The following is a 19,071-nucleotide window of genomic DNA, read 5'->3' as shown; positions in this document are numbered from 1 at the left end:
TCAACAAGGTTTCTTTGTCTGCACCCTAAGTGCTCCCAGCAAATAACTTGAGGACCTTGTTTCTACAAATTGCTGTGGCATGTGGGGAGAATGTGTAAGAGCTGTCAAATGTGACACCAAGTAGTTTGGGACACTTGATGATCGGAATCATTTCTCCATCGACCATCACAGTCGGCTCAGTATTCACCTCACGCGTATTTGCAATGAACAATGTGGCTGAAGATTTGGTGGCAGATATCTTCAGATTTCTTGCGGCGAAAGATGAGTTCGTTGAAATAGACGTTCAACCTATCGCAGATGTCAACAATGGATGGGGGCCTGATGCCATGATCGTACAATCGTCCGCATATGATACGATCTCTATGCCGTCTGGAGGGGGTGGAATGGAGGATAGGTAGGGGTTAAACAGTACCGGAGATATCACCCCACCTTGGGGAACTCCCTGTTTCCCTTTACGGTGCTTCGACTTCTTATCCCTAACTTCCACAAATGACTGGCGACCACACAGATAATTCGCGACCCAGCGTTTCAGGCTTGGCTGAAGGGATGTGTTGGCAATGGTAGGAGTAATACTTGAAGCGTTTTTGCTACTGGTAAGAGAAGGGAGATCGATCTGTACGAGTCCCTCAATCTCGGGTCCTTTCCAGGCCTTAGTAGCGGGATAACTCTGCCCATTTTCCAGCAATCGGGAACTATAAGCGTGTTCAAAGGTAAGGTACTCAACTCCAGGTCAATCCAGATTCTTCATCATCAATGTCGATATTCCGTCGGGGCCCAACGCCTTAGATGATTTGACGCCACAGATGACATTCGTAACTTCGCCCACGGTAAATTGAGTTGGCTGTTCATAGGCTCGGAAACCACGAATACGGCGAATGGCTCTCCTCCTTGCCCTGTCACCATCGGGATGCACAATAAATTGATAGTTGAACAACCTGGCGCATCTCTTCGGCTAAAAGTGACTGAGGTCCTGTCATCCCGTCTACCGGGGTTCGAGAGTGACTTAACAGTAGACCACAGCTTGGCTACACCGGTGCCTAAGTTACATTGCTCCAGGCGTTCCAGCCACGAATTCTGCTTATGTTCGTAGACCACCCTGTTTATTTCCAGATTCAGCTCGCTGCTTCTGGGGTTAGTGGGGTCCATACCATGAATCCCATCACGCTCGTCTGCGAGTACCACTGCCTGCGCCGGGAAATTGGGCCGCACTTGAGGTATTCGACCGGCTGCTGCGTTAATGATGTCCCGGAATTTCCTCTAGGCCACTAGCACACTCGAGTGGGTGACAGTTCACTGAAGCGGCGATTGGTATACTCTCTGAAGCCAGCCCAATCGGCTTTCTTCTGATTGATAAACGTCCGGCGCTCAGACGTGTGGTCGGTCGATGGTGAGAATTATGGGGAGGTGGTCTGACCCCAAAAAGATGACGTCTTGCCAGGATACGTCACTCAGGAGATCAGGGGATGCAATGGAAATGTCTGGCGAGCTGCTGCACCTCCTCGTAATCCTAGTGGGGGCATCCTCACTATGCCACACTGGTCGTTATCTAGGGGAGAATGCCATGAAGTGAGATGCGCATTAAAGTCCCCTAGAACCAGACGATTATGGCCAGATAGTAACCCATTTATGTTGGGGTTGTAATAAGGGCAAACTTCTCATATATTAATTAGTGCTGTCCGATTCAATTACGAACGTCGCAGTACGACACCTCTTGGGGAGAAGTTTATACATGGCAAAATACCTCACTAATGTTGGCAGCATTAGGAGGGGATAATCACCGCTGAAATTTTTTTCTGATGTTCTCGCCAGGACCATTACAATTGGTTAATCTAACATTTTGTATATACTTTCTGATTCAAGTTTTAGCTCGCCACAATGCGGTGAGGGGATAACCACCACTGATGTTCTCGCTAGGACCAATTCAATTGCAGTTGGTTAAGGATATACATTTTGTATATCCTTTCTTATGGCTCCCGCAAAATTGTTCTTAAAAATGCGTCTTTTACAATTTTTAAACGGATTCCAATTGCAGTCCCACTGATGAAAAGTCCCATTGATTAAAGTTTTAGCTCGCCACAATGAGGTGAGGGGATAACCACCACATTCAGCGTCATAGGCAGGGCGCGATTAACGTTGGCCTACCTCATCTAAAAAAAAAATAATTGCTCTTTCAAAAAGTAAGAAATGATAAAAATATATCCTTCTAGGATTAGAACTCAAATAAACAATATCCTGTTGCTAAAGAAATTCAAAGTCTACATTGTATTGCTTTCATGTCATACATGGACACAGAAAATCCAGTTAAATATGATAGTGTCACAATACCGATCTTTACAAGTCTTTCACCACGTCACTCCAATTTGTTTACAATCCCATGGCAGCCGGTAATGCGTACCGGTTGAGCCGATGGAGTCCTTGTTGTTATTGTTGTAGCAGTGTGTTGTACACTGAGGTGGCAGCCCTTGCCGATGAAGGACTTCATCGGGTCAATCCGGTACGTATAACCGGCTGCCATCGAATTGTACTTGATCATGGGAATCCTTCATCGGCAAAGGCTGCCATCTCAGTGTACGGCACGATGCTACGACAACAACAACCATTGCAATTGTTGACAAAGTCATAGACAGGAAGAGTATCCTAAAATTGCTTACCGTTACCACCTGGGGTGCAGACAGAGAAACTTTTCTGGCTGCACAGAAAAAAACAAAAGTCGGTTTAAATCACGAAATTAATTGATCCACTTATTTTTTTAATTGAAACGGCTTCAATCGCAAAAATGATAATATCAATAAGTTTTTGAAAAAGATGGATAATTAAAAAATTTTCAAGTAAAAAAATTGGGTATTCAATTAAAAAAATGATTGAAAATTTTGGAAATTTCCAATTTCTAATTAATCGAATTAAAAAATGTTTAATCATTTTTAATTTAATATGTATATCGTTTTTTAACTAAAAATGTTTTCAATAAACATTTTCAAAAATTGATTGATATGATTATTTTAGTGATTGACGAAGTTTCAATTAAAAAATTAATTGTTTCATTAATTTCGCGATTTATCTTTTTCTGCGTAGGCAAACATATTTATAGTGAAATTTTAGCATTACAATATAGTGCTCGCATTACAAATTGCACAGATAACACCAATGAGAGTGTTGTCCGTCTCCACGTTAGCTGAATTATACGCGGCTTCCTTCCTTTAGGCAAGTTGGCTTGTTGAAGAATGACACCTCTTGTAGAAAAATTTTACATGGCCGCCAAAGAAAAGGTTCATTTTATAACGAAAGGAGATTTAAATCTCCAATTGCTTGACAGTTTAAGTGAAAAAACATATGTACATACATTAAGTTGTTGTAGCAGAGTGTTGTACACAAAAGCGGCAGCCCTTGCCGATGAAGGACTCCATCGGATCAATCCGGTGGAACTTTAACGGCCTTATTCACAAAACTTTAACGGCCTTATTCACAAAACTTAATGAAGCCTTAAAATAGGTTTATTTGACAGTTCTATAAAGGAAATCTGTCAAATAACCTATCTCATATCTACATTAAGTTTTGTGAACATTGGTGCAAGTATTTTTTAAAAACTTAGAATGTGTCGCATGTGAAGAAGGAAACAAGACTAGAAGATAACTTCTAAGGTGATACACTGTAGCTACCCTTTTGAAGCCAAAATAAATGTTTGAGTCGCCAAAACAAAACAATAGTCGTATTTTGAAAACCATATCTTATAATTTGTTGTATATTTTGTAATAATAATATTTTAAGACAGTTACAATTAGATTCTTGTTCTTTGTTTTTTTTTAATAACATTGGAATTCGAAAATATATAAAATGTAGAATAGAATATCTTAAATTAAAGAGACAATAAAGAAATAATGTAGTTCTTTAATTTTTATCATTGTTCCATCTCTTAATTCCGTAAATGATACACCATTGCAGCTGAGCGCGATTAAGATCGATGACTTCACCAAAAAACATAAAGCATCTCCTTCCTTCTCTTCTGTTAATATTTTTCTCTTCTTAAAAACATAACATTTTATTTTTTGCTAGTTTATTGTAAAGTTGTTTTCTATTTAAATTTTATTATTATTATTTTTTCACTTTTGTTCGTTATCATCCATGAAGCCTTTTAGGTGTTACGTATTTTGCCGGGAACATAATTTTTATCGATTATATTCTCTTGTAGAAACATATGTAGACACCGTTCGTTTTGGGCTAGTGGATGACCGGCGATTTTATTTATAAATGCCTCCAAGCCTTTGCGTCGTTCCTCAATGAAATTTTCATCGAAAATCCCTTCATCGTTGCGGAATGGCATTTGCCGTTTCCAGGCTTTACCAGGTAATGGTGGCACCACAATCTACAAATGTAAAAGAAAAGCTAACGCATGAATTTTAATTGCCTGCAGGCACCTACCTTGCTATCACGTTCCAGTTCATTTCTTAACCATTCGAAATCACTATAACGTCGTCGTACACTTGAGTCTTTTACTTTGAAAACAGGAAGATTTGTCTGAAATATCACAAAAGAAAGAGTGATTAGTAAAGAAAGTCGCAAATAAATCCAAAATATCCGTTATGTACAAAACATCAAAAACACGGATCGAAAGAAAAATGTAATTACAAAAAGAGTGCCAAGTTTATTGAGGGTGGGGAGTTTTTCGAACAAAAGGTAACGGCTTTTGGACTTGAATATGATTTGCATTGACCGTAAAACTAAACTCAGAAAAATGCGAGAAATGTAGTAACGTTAGCTTCATAAATCAAATTTTCGCATCCGTTCCTAGTTTTGTCTCATTTTTTCGCATTCATGTTACTTTCATGCTGCTAATCTTTGGTCGATTATTTCTGTTATGAAAATTAATAAAAAAAAGTCATGCATTTCACTTTGCAAACTCAATATAAAAAAAACACAAAATAAAATCTTTTGCTTTCAATATAACATTTATATATAAATCGTTCTTCACTGTTTGTATTAATTTTTTTTATTCAAATTAAACTCTGTACCTTTTAACCAATTACCAATAACGATAAGTCTATGCTCTATGCAGGATAGAACGTTTTCTTTCAACAACAAATGCAAATTTGCCAATGAGGAACAGGGGCATACTTCTCACACATCAATTAGTGCTGTCCGATTCAAGTTTAAACTTAATGATAAGGGATCTCCTTTTTTTAGCCGGGCCCAAACTGTGTGGCACAGTGCAATACCCCTTTGAGGAAAAATTTTCGCCGGCTTCTGTGTAAGGCATAGTACCGCAATTATATTTTTTTTCGAATACTCTTTTATATAAAAATAATGATTTCTTTCAAAAGTGTATGAGAAATAAGTTTTATAAATTTTTTTTTTCTCAAAACTACAAATACTTTTACCAGTGTTGTACCAAATATCTAGAGAGTTCGCCCGAACAATTGTCAAAACGTATTATAAAAATGATGGCGAATATAACGCACTCTCCACTTTCACCAGAAGTGGTACTGAGTTTCATGAGCAATATGTTGTTGTTGTAGCCACATACCTATAAGTGGCCGCCGAAAAATAAAATTGGACCGGTCAGGACAATATGGGATCCAAATGAAAGATATTTGGGAGTAGAGTTCGAATTTGATATTAAAAATTTGGTACAAGTATCTAGGGAGCCGTCCCAACCCTAAACTAGAGCTATGGCAATATCGATATTTTAGTTTTTGGCTCAATTTATTTTTTAATATTTTTTCTATCGAAAATGTTTCACTATTTTCAAAATTGAATAAAAAAATGAGCAGTCCGATTTTACTTTTTTGGCCAATGGATAGCTCAAGTTTCACCGATTAGTCTAAAATATTGTACAATGGTCTCTCTAATGATTACCAACTGACTTTATTTAATTTGATTTTCTCTGCATTGCATTGATATTGATTCTATATTAACGGTCTCTGCATTGATATTGCTTCTATATTAACCGATATTCTAATTTGTACTTCTCATTTTAAAATATGTGATATGAAATTAACGATAGTTTCGATATATTATACAAATGTTGCGTATAACGATAGTTTGCCAGCTCTACCCTAAACTCAAAGCAAAGGGCAAGGGGGTTTTAATTTTTTCTAAAATTTCTAACGTAATATTTCGCACCAAAATGTCAACGAATACGAAGTGAATGATGAGGCATCTCTTATTTTTAGTGTGTGCATGTGGAGGTGGCAACCCTCGTCAAGCTCTTATAGGCGAACAAGCTCGTTCCAGGAACATAATGGCCATTGGTTATTTAAAGGCGCAAATAACTCGCCTTGTTGTATCGATCATCATAGGCACTCAGTATTTTAGCAAGGGCCGGTGCCACCCGGCCCCTCACTGAGACTCTCCACTCGATACCGCTGATTGTCCGCGACTGCAGTTGCTCCATATGGAGCATTGTACTATCCGCAACCTGTGGAGCCACCCGACAGCTCGCAGCTAAGCTTCTTGTGGCAGCTATGGAGACCCGCAGATTGGACCTCAAATTCCAGCCTGTGTGCTTGTGGTGTAACGGCATTATAAAAAAAGAAGCATAAAGAGCAACAACAACATTCTACTATAGATCAATGAATACTCCAAAACCAAAACGTCAGAAATCACTATATTTGACATTTCGGAGTTAAATCGCAAGTTAAAAGTTCGTAGATCAATCTTTAAACTCTATTTCCCTTAATACACACTCTAGACGACATTGGGATGGTAATCAATTGCGGACGATTGGCATCATCTATTTGTTGTTGGAGCAGTGTGTTGTACACTGAGGCAGCAGCCCTTACAGATGAAGGAATCCATCCGGTCAATCCGGTACGTACAACCGGCTGCAGTGGGATTGGTTATCTAATTTTTGTCGTTGCTGTTGTAGCAGTATGTTGCACAACGAGGTGGCAGCCTTTGCCAATTGAGGACTCCAGCGATTCAATCCGGTACATACAACCGGCTGTCATGGGATTGATTATCTATTTGTTGTATCGGTCTTGTATGTGGCTACAAACATATTTGTAACAAAAAGACCCAACAACAAGTGACGTCTGGCAGAACTTGGAGTACTGAAAGGGAATTCTTGTTTTGGAATAACAACTCGACACTTTGCTAAAAGTGGACGCCGCTTAAGTTTACAATTGTTAGGCATAATTTATGGATAAAATTTTCCAATTTTGTTATTACCTTCGTTATACCTTTCGTTATTTTATTTCAATTTCTAGATGAACCTCTATAGATATCACCCAGTCGCCAATTTCTAGCCTCAAATAAAACCGTCTACTTACTCCTTGTATGCCTCGCTACCTTTGAGGCCGACTCTCTCTTTTAAGTTTTCTTACAAGGCAGAGATGGCTAGAATTGCAGATGCCAAGAAGTTGCAGATAATTCCTTGCTATAAAGGAAGACACGAAAAAAACTATTATCAACTTATTGCCAATAATCTTCCATATAACAACATGATTTATAGATGATTTATTCTAAACTCAATTATTTCTAATGGAAAAGTTCAATCGTACGAAAAACAACAAACTGTCTTCGCAATTAAAAAAAAAACAAAAATTCAATTTATGTTACACCATAATTGAAAACAATTAGTCATCACGCATTTAATCCTATGATTGATCTCCTAACTAGTCATCGCTTTTTCGCATTGGCATTCAGACAACCAAAGATATTTTGTTTCCTTTTCATGGCCTAAAATTTATGCGGGTGGTGTTAGTATTATCACTGCACCACACACACACACATAATAAAACATGCAGTCCATGCACGCTTTCATTGATCGTGCATCGACATTGGACGTACGGCCATTAAAAAGGAATATAAGAAGGTCGATGACTAATGTCACATGAAAGTTCAGTTTATATTATTTTGTGCACATATTTGATTAAACACAATTGGAGAAAAACGACAAAAGTCGGAAGCATAATTATTGCTTATCAGTTTGGAGCAATTTTGGATTTTATGCATGGACAGTTTTGCGCTTTACGCGCGTATATGAAGCAATGAACGAATAAAAAGATTACGCCCCATCATTTACAATACCACAAACAAATCAAAAATAAAGCGGCGGTCTCTTAACGATTGCCACTCCCCCGCCTCGCAATAGTGGCCCTAATCACAATCGTGGTGAAATGCAAATTAGCAAAGGCAACAAACAAAGGCCAAACTGGCCAATCTCTACTCACCCTCATTTTGACTTCATAATCGGTGTAGCGTTTTTTACCCGCCGTCATGGAAGTCTGTGGATTGACCACATCGATCTCCAGGAAATTCGCAGGGACAGCATATGCATCGTCCAATGTTTGTTTCTTCACGTTCAGGCGACGAGTAGCATCGGTAGTTGTTGTTCCGTCGGATTCAACCATCATATTTCGAGACCTCTAACTTTCTTTATTAAATAATTAATAATAAAAACTACTCCCCAAAGTGTGTGCAGTCTATTGTTTTTCGTACTTGTCCAAATACTTGTTTTTCCAGAAATTTCAAAAATTTAAGGGAATTTCTCGCGTGAGTACGCCTCCTTCATGCGTCTTCGGGCCTTCTCTTTAGTTTAGGGGGACACTGCAAGCCGAGTACATTTGATATTTTTCTTTAAATTTTATTGTTGTTCAATATTTAATTTTTTTCTCCTATAATTTAATTAAATTTAATTTTTCTTGTATTGCGATTTGTTGTTGTGCTTGTAAGAAAAAAACAATGATGGGAGATGAATTGGTATCTAGTACTTCTACCGGTTAGCAGTTATATATTTCACTACCGGTTACAGGTTTTTGGTTACAAGTATATTGAACGAAAACCATGGTAAAATAAAAAAGGTAAGAAAACTATGCAGCCACATTGCTCAATAAAACACATTACACTAATCAGAGCTGCCAGGCCTTTTACCCAAAAAATCGTCGAAATTGAGGAAAAAATCGTCAAAAGTCTTCACTCTCTAAATAAGTCTAAGTCAATTAAATGGTGAGGTTTTCAAAGGGTGGAAGGCCAATAGAATGTCCATCAATGCACTTACTTCAAAAAGGTTGAAGGTTGAATAATTTTTTTAACATATTTTCAATAAAAACAAAATATATATTTTTTTATGGAGAGAATATCCTTTTTTGTGGCTAATGGCTGGTACTATGTTCGTGTTTCACAGTTGAAACCCAATGTTTTTCACTGTTACTTTTTGAAACACTACACAAATAACAATGACAAAATAAAAAGTTTATTAAAATTTTACCATAAGTAATTAGGAAAAATCCTACTGGATGTAATCAGCAAGTCCATTTGCTTTAAAATCTATTATTTAAAAAACGTAACCGGTGAAAAATATCGCAAAAAGCGAATATAGTACCATCCTTAAAACAATACAAACAAACAAAAGATATGGAATTCAGACATTCATATGATATAATAATATTTAAATGCTATATTAAGGGAAGTTAAATTTTAACGGCCGGTGTTGAATGTGAATCACACCTTAATGTCGAGTTTTTTCTGCATTTCATTTTACATATTTCAATTTCAGACGATCACAATTTTAATGATGGAAAAATACACAAAGGACACACAACCAGCTAAAGTAATTCAAAATCAAAATTGCCCTTAAAATTAAACCATATTTTATATTGAAATTGGGCAATAGGTACTGTCGCTCAAAGTTTATCTAAAACCCCGCTTATACTGCGGATTAAAGGCTCTCGTTAACTGATTTTATATAGGGAAAACAGATGATCGAACCATTAAATTCGGATTTAAAGAGCAGTGTAAACGGAATTATAAACGATAATTCTTAACTTTTTTTGTCTAATTTAAGGTCAATTTCAATTCAAACAGAGCCAGAAAAAAACGTCAAATTATAAAGGGATTCAAATCAAAAATCGTCAAGTGTCAAAATGCCAAATTTTGGACAAAAAACGTATAAAATCGTATTGCTAAAATCATAATTTCTGCCGCCGATAATTTCCGTACTTGTTAATTTTCTCCATTTTGTGTTACCCTGCAAGATATATTCGTTTACAGGTAGTGACAGTTGCCCAACAACAAAATATTGAGTACACTATCTGTCAAAATCAGTGACAAATGCAACTCTATTTTCGTTGTTTTTGAGTGTTATGGTTCTTAACTATAATATACACACACAACCAAAACTAGTTGACAGATAGTGCACTTCGTGAAAAAAAATTGTATTCAGTTGTTTACGGTACACTACCTGGTAATTATGTCATGTAACCCTGTCAGTTTAGCAAATTTTTGTTATCGAAAGTTAGCGACGTCGTTATCTTCATGCAGGAATTCATTTCGACTTCTTTTCAGTAAAGCTGAGTGTATAAAAAGGTCGGCGAAATGCTGAAGGAAAATAGGCGAAGAACTAGTACTCTGTTTATGGTGAGGAAAATGGCAAAAAGAAATTTTATTTTTATTATTATATTGACATTATTTTTCTTTTTCTTTTGGTATGAAAATAAAAACAAAACATAACTGTCAAATTCCGCTCGTGGAACAATTAAAGATTTCCGCGACTATTCCGAAAGCAGAATGGAATACCAACCCTTAAGCTGTATATGCCCTTCTTGCGAAATTTTCGGTTGCAGTCAAAGACATTTATGTCGCCACTGAAACTTTCTAATTTACACTCTAGTTTTTATTTGCATCATGTGAAGCAGACACAAGATTAAAATTTATGATTATAAACGTGTAAACTATAAATTAAAATGTGAAAAAACACAAGATGATATATATTTGTTTACATTCTCTTTGTTGTTATCTCCTTTCTCGCATATTCCCTGCTCATGTACGCACACTTACACACACACTCACACAAATTTCTTTGTGTGTGTCGGCAAAACGTCGATCAGCTTGATGACAAGATGGCGGATTATACAACATGATTTATGGTTGTTGCACAAATGAGACCACCTTTAATTGTTTCGCCATGTGGGATTTGAATACAACTGTGGACTTGGACAATTCCATCAGCTGGGCAAGTGACTATATTCTTTTCCATAGATGAAAACAAAAATTTTTCACCGCTACTTTTTTGAAACACCTTGAAAATCTCAATAAAACATTATACTTTTATGAAAATTTTTTATAAGAATTAAGGGAATTTCCTACTGAATGAAATCGGAAGTTTTTTCCTTCAAATTTTGTTATTTAAAAAAAGTAATCACGAAAAACGATCATAGTACCAGCCATTAGGGCGAAAAGTCGACTTTTAGACTGATCGGATATCTAGAATAGTTCCCAGTGCCCTAGTAGGCGTCGTCCTCATCGCTCCGCCTATAGCAAGACAACATGTTTTCCGAACCTGTTGTATGGCCCTTCGGTTGCACTGTTTCTTCATAGCAGTCCACCAAACTACTGAAGCGTAAGTAAGTATTGGTCTAATCACGCTCCTGTAGAGCCAGAACTTTCTTTGACATAGGCAAAAACATCCCTATGGCAATCCCAAAATCATAAGCTTGTGAATATGAAAACTTCGAATTGCGTATGTACAGGCGAAAAATTAAATTCGACATACACAAGACGAAAAAGATTCGATTTCGAGTGATTGTTATTTTTCGACATCCTCAAAAAGGCTATAAATAAAATTAAAGAAAAGAAAAAAAATCGCGTACCGTTTTTGGTAAAAGCTGGAATCAACACATACATACGATGAGTGCCATAACGTGCTTTTATACGGCACATCATGATCGCATGGTACAAATCAGAGGTATCGACATTAGCACAACAACAAAAACCTACCCCAACCAAACTACCTTGAGTTGCAAATGCCGTAAATTGAAAAGTGGTTTAGTAATGAACATTTTTTTTCTATTTATCTTATATTTGTATATGTATATTATTGTATATTATATTTGTATATTCATCCTTATAAGAATGGCCTGCTCAAAGCCCTGATCTAAACCTCATAGAGCATCTTTGGGCTATCCTAGTAACAAATAGTAGTAAATCCCAATGGAATCCAGATCAAATCTTCAAGCATTTTGGGAAAAATGCAAATTGGATGGCAATTCCAACAAATATTTTGAAGAATCCAGGATTCACTAATAGAAGGTTAGGTCACATGCAGGATTCACTAATAGAAGGTTAGGTCACATGTAAAAACATAAAGTGGATAGGCCCCATAAACATCATTAAGGATGTCAAATCTGACGATTGAAAATGTCATCATATAGGAGAAAACGTAAACAAAGAATGAATGTAAAAAGAGAACAAGTTGACATCCTCAATGCCAAGTACTGTCAAATATTAAAAAAAAAAGTATATCGGCTGATCGCTTGGCTTAACCTTATTCAGTGAATCCTGGGTCACATGCAAAGACACAAAGTGGATAGGCCCCATAAACATCATTAAGGATGTCAAATCTGACGATTGAAAATGTCATCATATAGGAGAAAACGTAAACAAAGAATGAATGTAAAAAAAGAACAAGTTGACATCCTCAATGCCAAGTACTGCCAAATATTAAAAAAAGTATATCGGCTGATCGCTTGGCTTAACCTTATTCAGTGAATCCTGTGAAGAATCCAAGGCGAATTTAAAAATGTGGTCTCACGCTGTTAGCAGCCGGCCAGCTTTGACGGTATTAAGATAACAGATTTTTGTTTGCATTCTCTTTGTTGTTATATTCTTTCTCATATATTCTCTGCTCATGCACGCACACGTATACACACACGCAAAAAAATTGTTTTATGTGTGTTGGCAAAACTTTGATCAACAAGATGGCGGATTGCACCTTATGACTTCTGGTTGTTGTACAAATGAGACCACCTTTAATTGTTTGGCCATGTGAAGAACCTTGCTTTAAGTAAGCCGAAAAATTGAGAGAAGTCATAAATAACAAGGTAGGAACAACTTCGTACTCAATCAGGATTCGCTGAATCCTGGTACTCAATTTTAAAGCTATTTATTTCTTTAAAATATTTATTAGAGAAGTGTTACTTTATTTTGTCATTTGAAATTCCTCATGTCCATATAGTTTGTATTATAAAAAGAAATATAAAGAAAGAATTCAATGTTAAGTTCATTATTAGATAAAATATTAATCGAATTAAAAATAAAACTATAGTTTATAAACATTTGAAAACAACAAATATGTTTTAATCAAAATATTAAAAATATTTAAAACCGCACTTTATTTTGTCCGACAGTGTAGGCAAAACAAAACAGCTGACACGTCTTTCTACATTTACGGTATGTTTCTGAGAGTATGACCAGGCCTTTAGATTGATTGGAAGATTGCACAGTCGACTTTTAGATCCCTAATACAAACATATAAATAAAAAATGGAATCTTCGGAGTCAGCACAGGATACTGGGAGCCGTGAAGCCCAAGACTTAATAACAAAAGCCAGTGATGAATTTGACATGTAGGTAACATTTGTTTGAAAAAGTAAATTTTTTAATTTACATTTTTTGTTCTAGAGGAAATTATGATGAGTGCATCAATATCTTACAACAACTGGAAAAATTAAAGGGTCGTGATTGTAAGTCACATCACAATCAGGCCGTGGCCAAATTCTATAAGGGAAAATGTAAAGATTACTGGGGCTTGTTGAAAACATTGGAAGAATTAGACGTGAATGAGGTAAGTTAAAAGGTTATTCGTCATGACGAGAGTATTATGGTTCTTCGTCTAATGCCTTAATTCACGTATTATATCTTCGATGGCCTTTTTAGTTGTGCAAATTTCCTCGCAATGGTGCGGTTGCCCGATTTGTTGTAGCAGTGATCGACATCTGATGGTAACTTGTTGGCAAACAGCCCCAGTTTGTTTGCGAGTTGCTTCAATATTTTTAAGCAAATCTCTATTTAGCAATATTAGTTTATCAATTCTTGCCACTATTAAAAGGAGTAAAACGTGTTATTTAAGTAATAGTCTATGAAATATGTGCACATACCATCTTGCAACTTGCTTCGGTATTCCATTTCCATATCCACCTCAAGTTGCTTACATCTATCCTCGGCGTGTCTCTTTAATATCTGTCTATCCAATCGAAGCTGATCAATTTCGCGCCGGTACGCCACTTTTCCGGTGTGTGTTTGTGAAACAGTTGAAGATTTCTGTGACGAGTTTACCGTTAGATGGTCATTTGATGTTGGTTGATTTATTTCCGCGTTAAATGTGGATATTTCTGGTTGATTGAAAACTTTCGGTCTCCCGTAGATAGCCACAGAAGTTTGTACAGTTGATGTACTGCCCAAGAAATTTTCCATCTTTAGTATTGTTAATAATTTTTTATTCTACTAATTTTGCACACTTAAACTTAGCTATTTCAGCTTCGCTTATGGTATTACCAGGTAGAAAAATATTTTAATCGGTTACCTTTTAAACTTAATTCTTAGCGCCTAAACTCTAAACGCTGAATTATTTTAGATCAGTTATTTGGCATTTTTAGCCTGGATTTCAGGAATAAAATTGAATGTAGTAGTTGAATGCTCCAGATGCTGGATAGGTTTTCTTAAAATGAGCTAAAAACTTCTTCCCAAAGAGGTGTCGCTCTGCGGCACACCGTTCGAACCCTGCTATAAATAGGTCCCTTTTTTATTGTAGAGCTTAAACTTGAATCGGACAGCACTCATTGCTATAAGGGACATTTCCCTGGGCATTTTCAAAATGAGTAAATTAATTTTATTGTTAACGTTCACTTAGATGGGATAAGCTGCTAAAAATGTTGCGTAAAATAAATTTTTTTCTCGTTATCGTGCCCTGCAAAACAATTTTTCACAAATAATATGGTAAGAGCTATCAACGTTGGTAGTGCTAACTTTGAAAAAATGTCCCACTGAAAATAATGTAGATTCTGTAAAAAAAAAAAATCGTAAATGGAAAATATTTGACAATCGAGGTTAGAAATTTTTACGTGAATAATTTTCAACGTAAATTACAAATTTGCCAACAAACAATCAATTAAAGTTCACGGAGACCATCGCTTCGTATAGGTTACCATGTCTGCTTATGGCGCCCGGCACGGGATGACTATGAGCACCATATGGGTTGGTGTTGTTGTTGTGAAAACATTTTTATGTGGAGGTGGCGATTCTCGTTAAGCTCCTGTAGGTAAGCAAGCTCGTTCCGGTTCAAAGGACCGATCGCCGCGGAAACAGGGTGGCCATTGGTTTTTTGAAGGCTCCAATAAATCGAGTATCGTAGGCACTCAGTATTTGAGCAAGAGCCGGTGCCACCCGACCTTTCATTGAGACTCTCAGCTCGATACCGCTGAATGTCCGCGACTGCAGTTACAGCTACTCCGGATGGAGCATTCCACTATCCGCAACCTGTGGACACAGCTAAGCTTCTCGTGACAGCAATGAACACCACACAGATCGGACCTCAATATTCCAACTCGTGTGATGCTCACAGTTATCCCGTGCCGGGTGGGTTGGTGGTGCTCATCGTCACCAAGAGAAGCTTAGCTGAGAGCTACTGGGCGCTTTCTTACACATATTAACATTTGGCTTCAACAAGGTGATGCAGATCTCCGGGGTTCGAATCATGGCGAGTGTATCAGACTATTTTCAGCAGTGACATTTGTGAGATACTATGCATGGAAGCCATGCAAAAACTTTTCCCAAAAAAAGTTGTCGCCCGCCCTGCGATACACCGTTCTTACTCGTCAATAAATTATTTTCAAGGACAAAATTGATTTTGCATATTCGACATGTTTGATAGGAGTTACTGCGCTTGTACTAACATGTTGAATTACCAAACAACGTGTTTTCTGACTATAAAAATTTTCGGATTGAGCAATTCGTGAAATTTAAAATGATCGTGTTTGCTTAACCGAGCGCACGTAAAGAATTTGAGCCTACAAACGGCCACCCGAAGTACGAGGTCTGATCGAAAAATAACCGTTATTTTAAAGTATTTCAAAAAGTATTTATTTATTTATTAATAATTATCTTGTTCCATTTAAAGTAATACTAAAATCGTGCTTTCCTTGTAACATCGAAGTAATGATCTTAGTCCCAACAAAGTATTTTTTGATCAGACTTCGTAGTTTTCCATGCCAAGTGGTGGCATGGGCAGCTTGAAACTCGTTTCATGACCGACGAGTAAAAGTGAATGGATTCTGAAATTAAGATTACTTCCACACATTATTGTCATGTGGCCGTTTGAATTGGTAACACATCGTGTCAGCAACCCGCTAGGTAGTCATCATATAAACCGATGACGAGTTTTAATTTTCTTCTTCTTACTAACCCCGTTTATTTCATAAATATAATTTCGTTAAATATGTTTCATGTTTTCAGAGCAGTCGCAATATACCCACGATTTCAGCATTATCGCCAGTGCCGCTGTACAATAAAGCAGTGATTTATTATCATCGGCATATGTATCAAACAGCCATGGATACCATCAGCCCAATTACGGAGAAGATAGAGACGTACGACGCCAATGCAATAGCAATGATAGGGATTTTAATGCTGAGGTTGTTGCTGGCAACAAATCAACCACAGAAAGCATATCGCTTTCTCGAAACTATTCTTGGACATTTGGGTATAAATATTGCAACATTAGCCACGGATGAATGTAATGTTCAGGAGACTGTACCTAGACTTGAAGAGAAAACGAATAAACACTTAAAACTTTTGTCATTACTGACACATGTGGTCAATAGAAAGATTGTTGTGGTGCCAGAGGATGGAGTAAGTATTGCAGCTTATTGAAAAATAACAAATCAAGAATTTTGATTTCATTTAGTCTCCAGAATTTGCTGCGCTTAAAGCACATCAATATTATATAATGAAGGACTTCCAAATGGCCGCTAAACAATTAAAGAAGATAAATGTGGATTCGTATATGGGAGGGTAAGTTAGAACAACTTTTATTCTACTTTTACATCTGTGAATGTTTAATTACTCTCCTCAGTATTTACAACCACGAACTGAACACACTTATTGCCAATAATATGGGCGTAATTCATTTGCGAGTACGACACTATGCTATAGCAGCAAATTTCTTCCAGAATGCCATTAACTTTGATAAACACATCGCCTCAAATCTACGCAATGCCGAGTTGCATGACATGAGTTCTGCTAAATCATGCGAAATTCTCTATAATTTGGGCATAGCCATGTTACACTTGAGAAGACCAAAGGAAGCGTTTCAATGTTTTTTGATGCCTTTGAAAACCTACCACAGTAATCCCCGTCTATGGTTCAGAATCGCCGAGGCTTGTATAATGGAGTATGAAATGGTATGAACTTGGTATCTTCTTTGAATAAGAAGTATAAAAAGTTAAATTTTCTTTGCAGAAAAGATCGAATGATGAAAAACTCAAAGCCAATTCCGCTACAAGATCATTGTTTTCCAACAGAATAGACTACTCGTAAGCGCAACGAACTTGCTTGTGAATAACAATTTCATAATGGTTGTTGTTTTTAATTTAAATTTTAGTGAGAGCAGTCAATCGGCGGCAGTGCCCGAACCCACAATGCCTTTCGCTGCGTTGAGTTTGCGCAATGCTTTAACGTTTACACGATTTTATATGAGCCAATTACACACTTCATCCTCGTCTGATGAGTCAGCTGAGGGTATTGAAAACCAAGAGTCTAATTGGCAACGAACTAGGGACAATAATTTTTGTAATCCCTCTGGTCCGGTTACCAAGGAATCATTTGATACGATGCTATCTTCCATATATGCGGCACACAGTTATGTCTGTTTGAGATTAGGTGATTATGTAACAGCATTGGAGATGGCAGAGGAATTACTAAAAATGGAGAATCTATCCGATGCACATAAGTATGTATAATTTTCATATCCCTTCAATAAAAGAAAAATAAGCAGAACATAATCTAAAATTAATTTAATATAAAAAAAATATCTGAAATTTAAAACTTGTAATTTCGTTTGTTGCTGTATAAAAAAATATGTATCTGTTATTAATAAGTTGTAATTTGATGTTCACATTTTTTAGACTGCCTTTAAAAAATCATATGCCTATCTGAATTGAAAGCTTCTTTTGCACTTGTTTCCTAGATGACAAAGTAATTTAACCTTAAAAATTTTTGTCGATTCCATTGCATTTACTTATATGAATGAACCCATTGATGAAATTTAAGTATTTATTTATTTTCTGTATTATAGAATGCTAGCACACATGTATGCCGGCGAAGCATTTATAATGATGGACAATTTGTCAGAAGCCCGGCCCCATTTAGAACCCACATTTGTTTCGAATCTTAATACATTTGATTTCGAAACTAAGGATTGGCAGGTGAAATCATTGGATGCTGCTCAAAACGTAGTACGCTATAACCTTGCTGTAGCCATGACATTGCAAGGCGACCTTGAAATGGCACGTAGCCTTCTCAATACCTGCACACATCCGATAGTGGCGCAAAAAGTATTTAATCTAAAAAAGACTCAGGGTGCGATAATGGCAGCTGCTTTGCAAAAACAACAGCAAACAACAACACCTAGGATTACATGATGATTGTAGTAAAAATAAATAAAAGTAAACAACAAAATAAAAAAATAAAAGAAAAATTCAAATAAAACACCATGGATCGCATTTGTCAAGTTCTTTGCCCGGTATGTCTTTATTGGCGAGAAAAGAATAATGGATAAGAATTTGAGGTCATAAGAGAAGTCGCTGTGCAAAATTTCAGACAAGTCAAATAAGAATTACGGCTTCTAAAGGCTCTATAAGTCCAATCGGTTTAATGACAGCTACATTTGGTTTTGCACCGGTTCAGACCATACTTGGCATGTATATTGGAGGTCATAGGTAAAGCCATAGTGCAAAAAATTGGATAAGAATTGCTCTCTCCAGAGGCTCAAAATGCATCATCAAGAGATCGTCAAAATTTAGTAAAATCGGATAAGAATTGCACACTCTAGAGCCTCAAGAAGCCAAGTTCCGAGAGCCGTTTATTTGACAGCTGTATCAAAACAGGGACCGATATGACCTATTTGTGGAAAATTTCAAGTCCCAGCTCGACTCCTTCAAAAGTAAGCGTGCTTTCTACAGATAGATGGACCGACATGTCTAAATAGACTTAGAATGTCATGACGATCAAGTATATACTTGGTTGGGTCTTAGATCAATATTTAGTGGTTTTACAAACGGAATGACGAAATTAGAATTCCCCT

At 36.7% G+C, this 19,071-nt stretch overlaps 2 protein-coding genes across 4 annotated transcripts; one reads left to right on the top strand and one right to left on the bottom strand.

Annotated features, from left to right (window-relative positions):
- Positions 1 to 3,707: 3,707 nt before the first annotated feature.
- On the bottom strand, positions 3,708 to 8,682 carry LOC106083352 (sorting nexin-12). 2 transcript variants are annotated; one of them, XM_013246296.2, is made up of 4 exons: positions 8,437 to 8,682; positions 8,169 to 8,371; positions 4,417 to 4,512; positions 3,708 to 4,360 (listed from the first exon to the last, which is right to left on the bottom strand). In XM_013246296.2, exons 2-4 carry the CDS (start codon positions 8,349 to 8,351, stop codon positions 4,130 to 4,132), a joined length of 510 nt encoding a protein of 169 aa, XP_013101750.1. In that variant the 5' UTR covers positions 8,352 to 8,371; positions 8,437 to 8,682; the 3' UTR covers positions 3,708 to 4,129. The 2 variants fall into 2 exon arrangements, with proteins under 2 accessions (XP_013101750.1, XP_059219497.1); XM_059363514.1 differs by having other exon boundaries at positions 8,169 to 8,367.
- Positions 8,683 to 13,130: 4,448 nt separating this feature from the next.
- LOC106092167 (CCR4-NOT transcription complex subunit 10) lies at positions 13,131 to 18,490 on the top strand. Of its 2 annotated transcripts, XM_013258940.2 has the most exons (8): positions 13,131 to 13,339; positions 13,395 to 13,557; positions 16,224 to 16,619; positions 16,675 to 16,781; positions 16,843 to 17,170; positions 17,229 to 17,302; positions 17,371 to 17,718; positions 18,064 to 18,490. In XM_013258940.2, exons 1-8 carry the CDS (start codon positions 13,257 to 13,259, stop codon positions 18,407 to 18,409), a joined length of 1,845 nt encoding a protein of 614 aa, XP_013114394.2. In that variant the 5' UTR covers positions 13,131 to 13,256; the 3' UTR covers positions 18,410 to 18,490. The 2 variants fall into 2 exon arrangements, with proteins under 2 accessions (XP_013114394.2, XP_059219375.1); XM_059363392.1 differs by lacking the exons at positions 13,131 to 13,339; positions 13,395 to 13,557 and adding an exon at positions 14,853 to 15,030.
- The last annotated feature ends 581 nt before the right edge of the window (positions 18,491 to 19,071 follow it).

This window comes from Stomoxys calcitrans, chromosome 2, assembly GCF_963082655.1.
Source record: "Stomoxys calcitrans chromosome 2, idStoCalc2.1, whole genome shotgun sequence".
Taxonomy (NCBI): domain Eukaryota; kingdom Metazoa; phylum Arthropoda; class Insecta; order Diptera; family Muscidae; genus Stomoxys; species Stomoxys calcitrans.
This window is presented reverse-complemented; position numbering and strand designations above follow the sequence as displayed.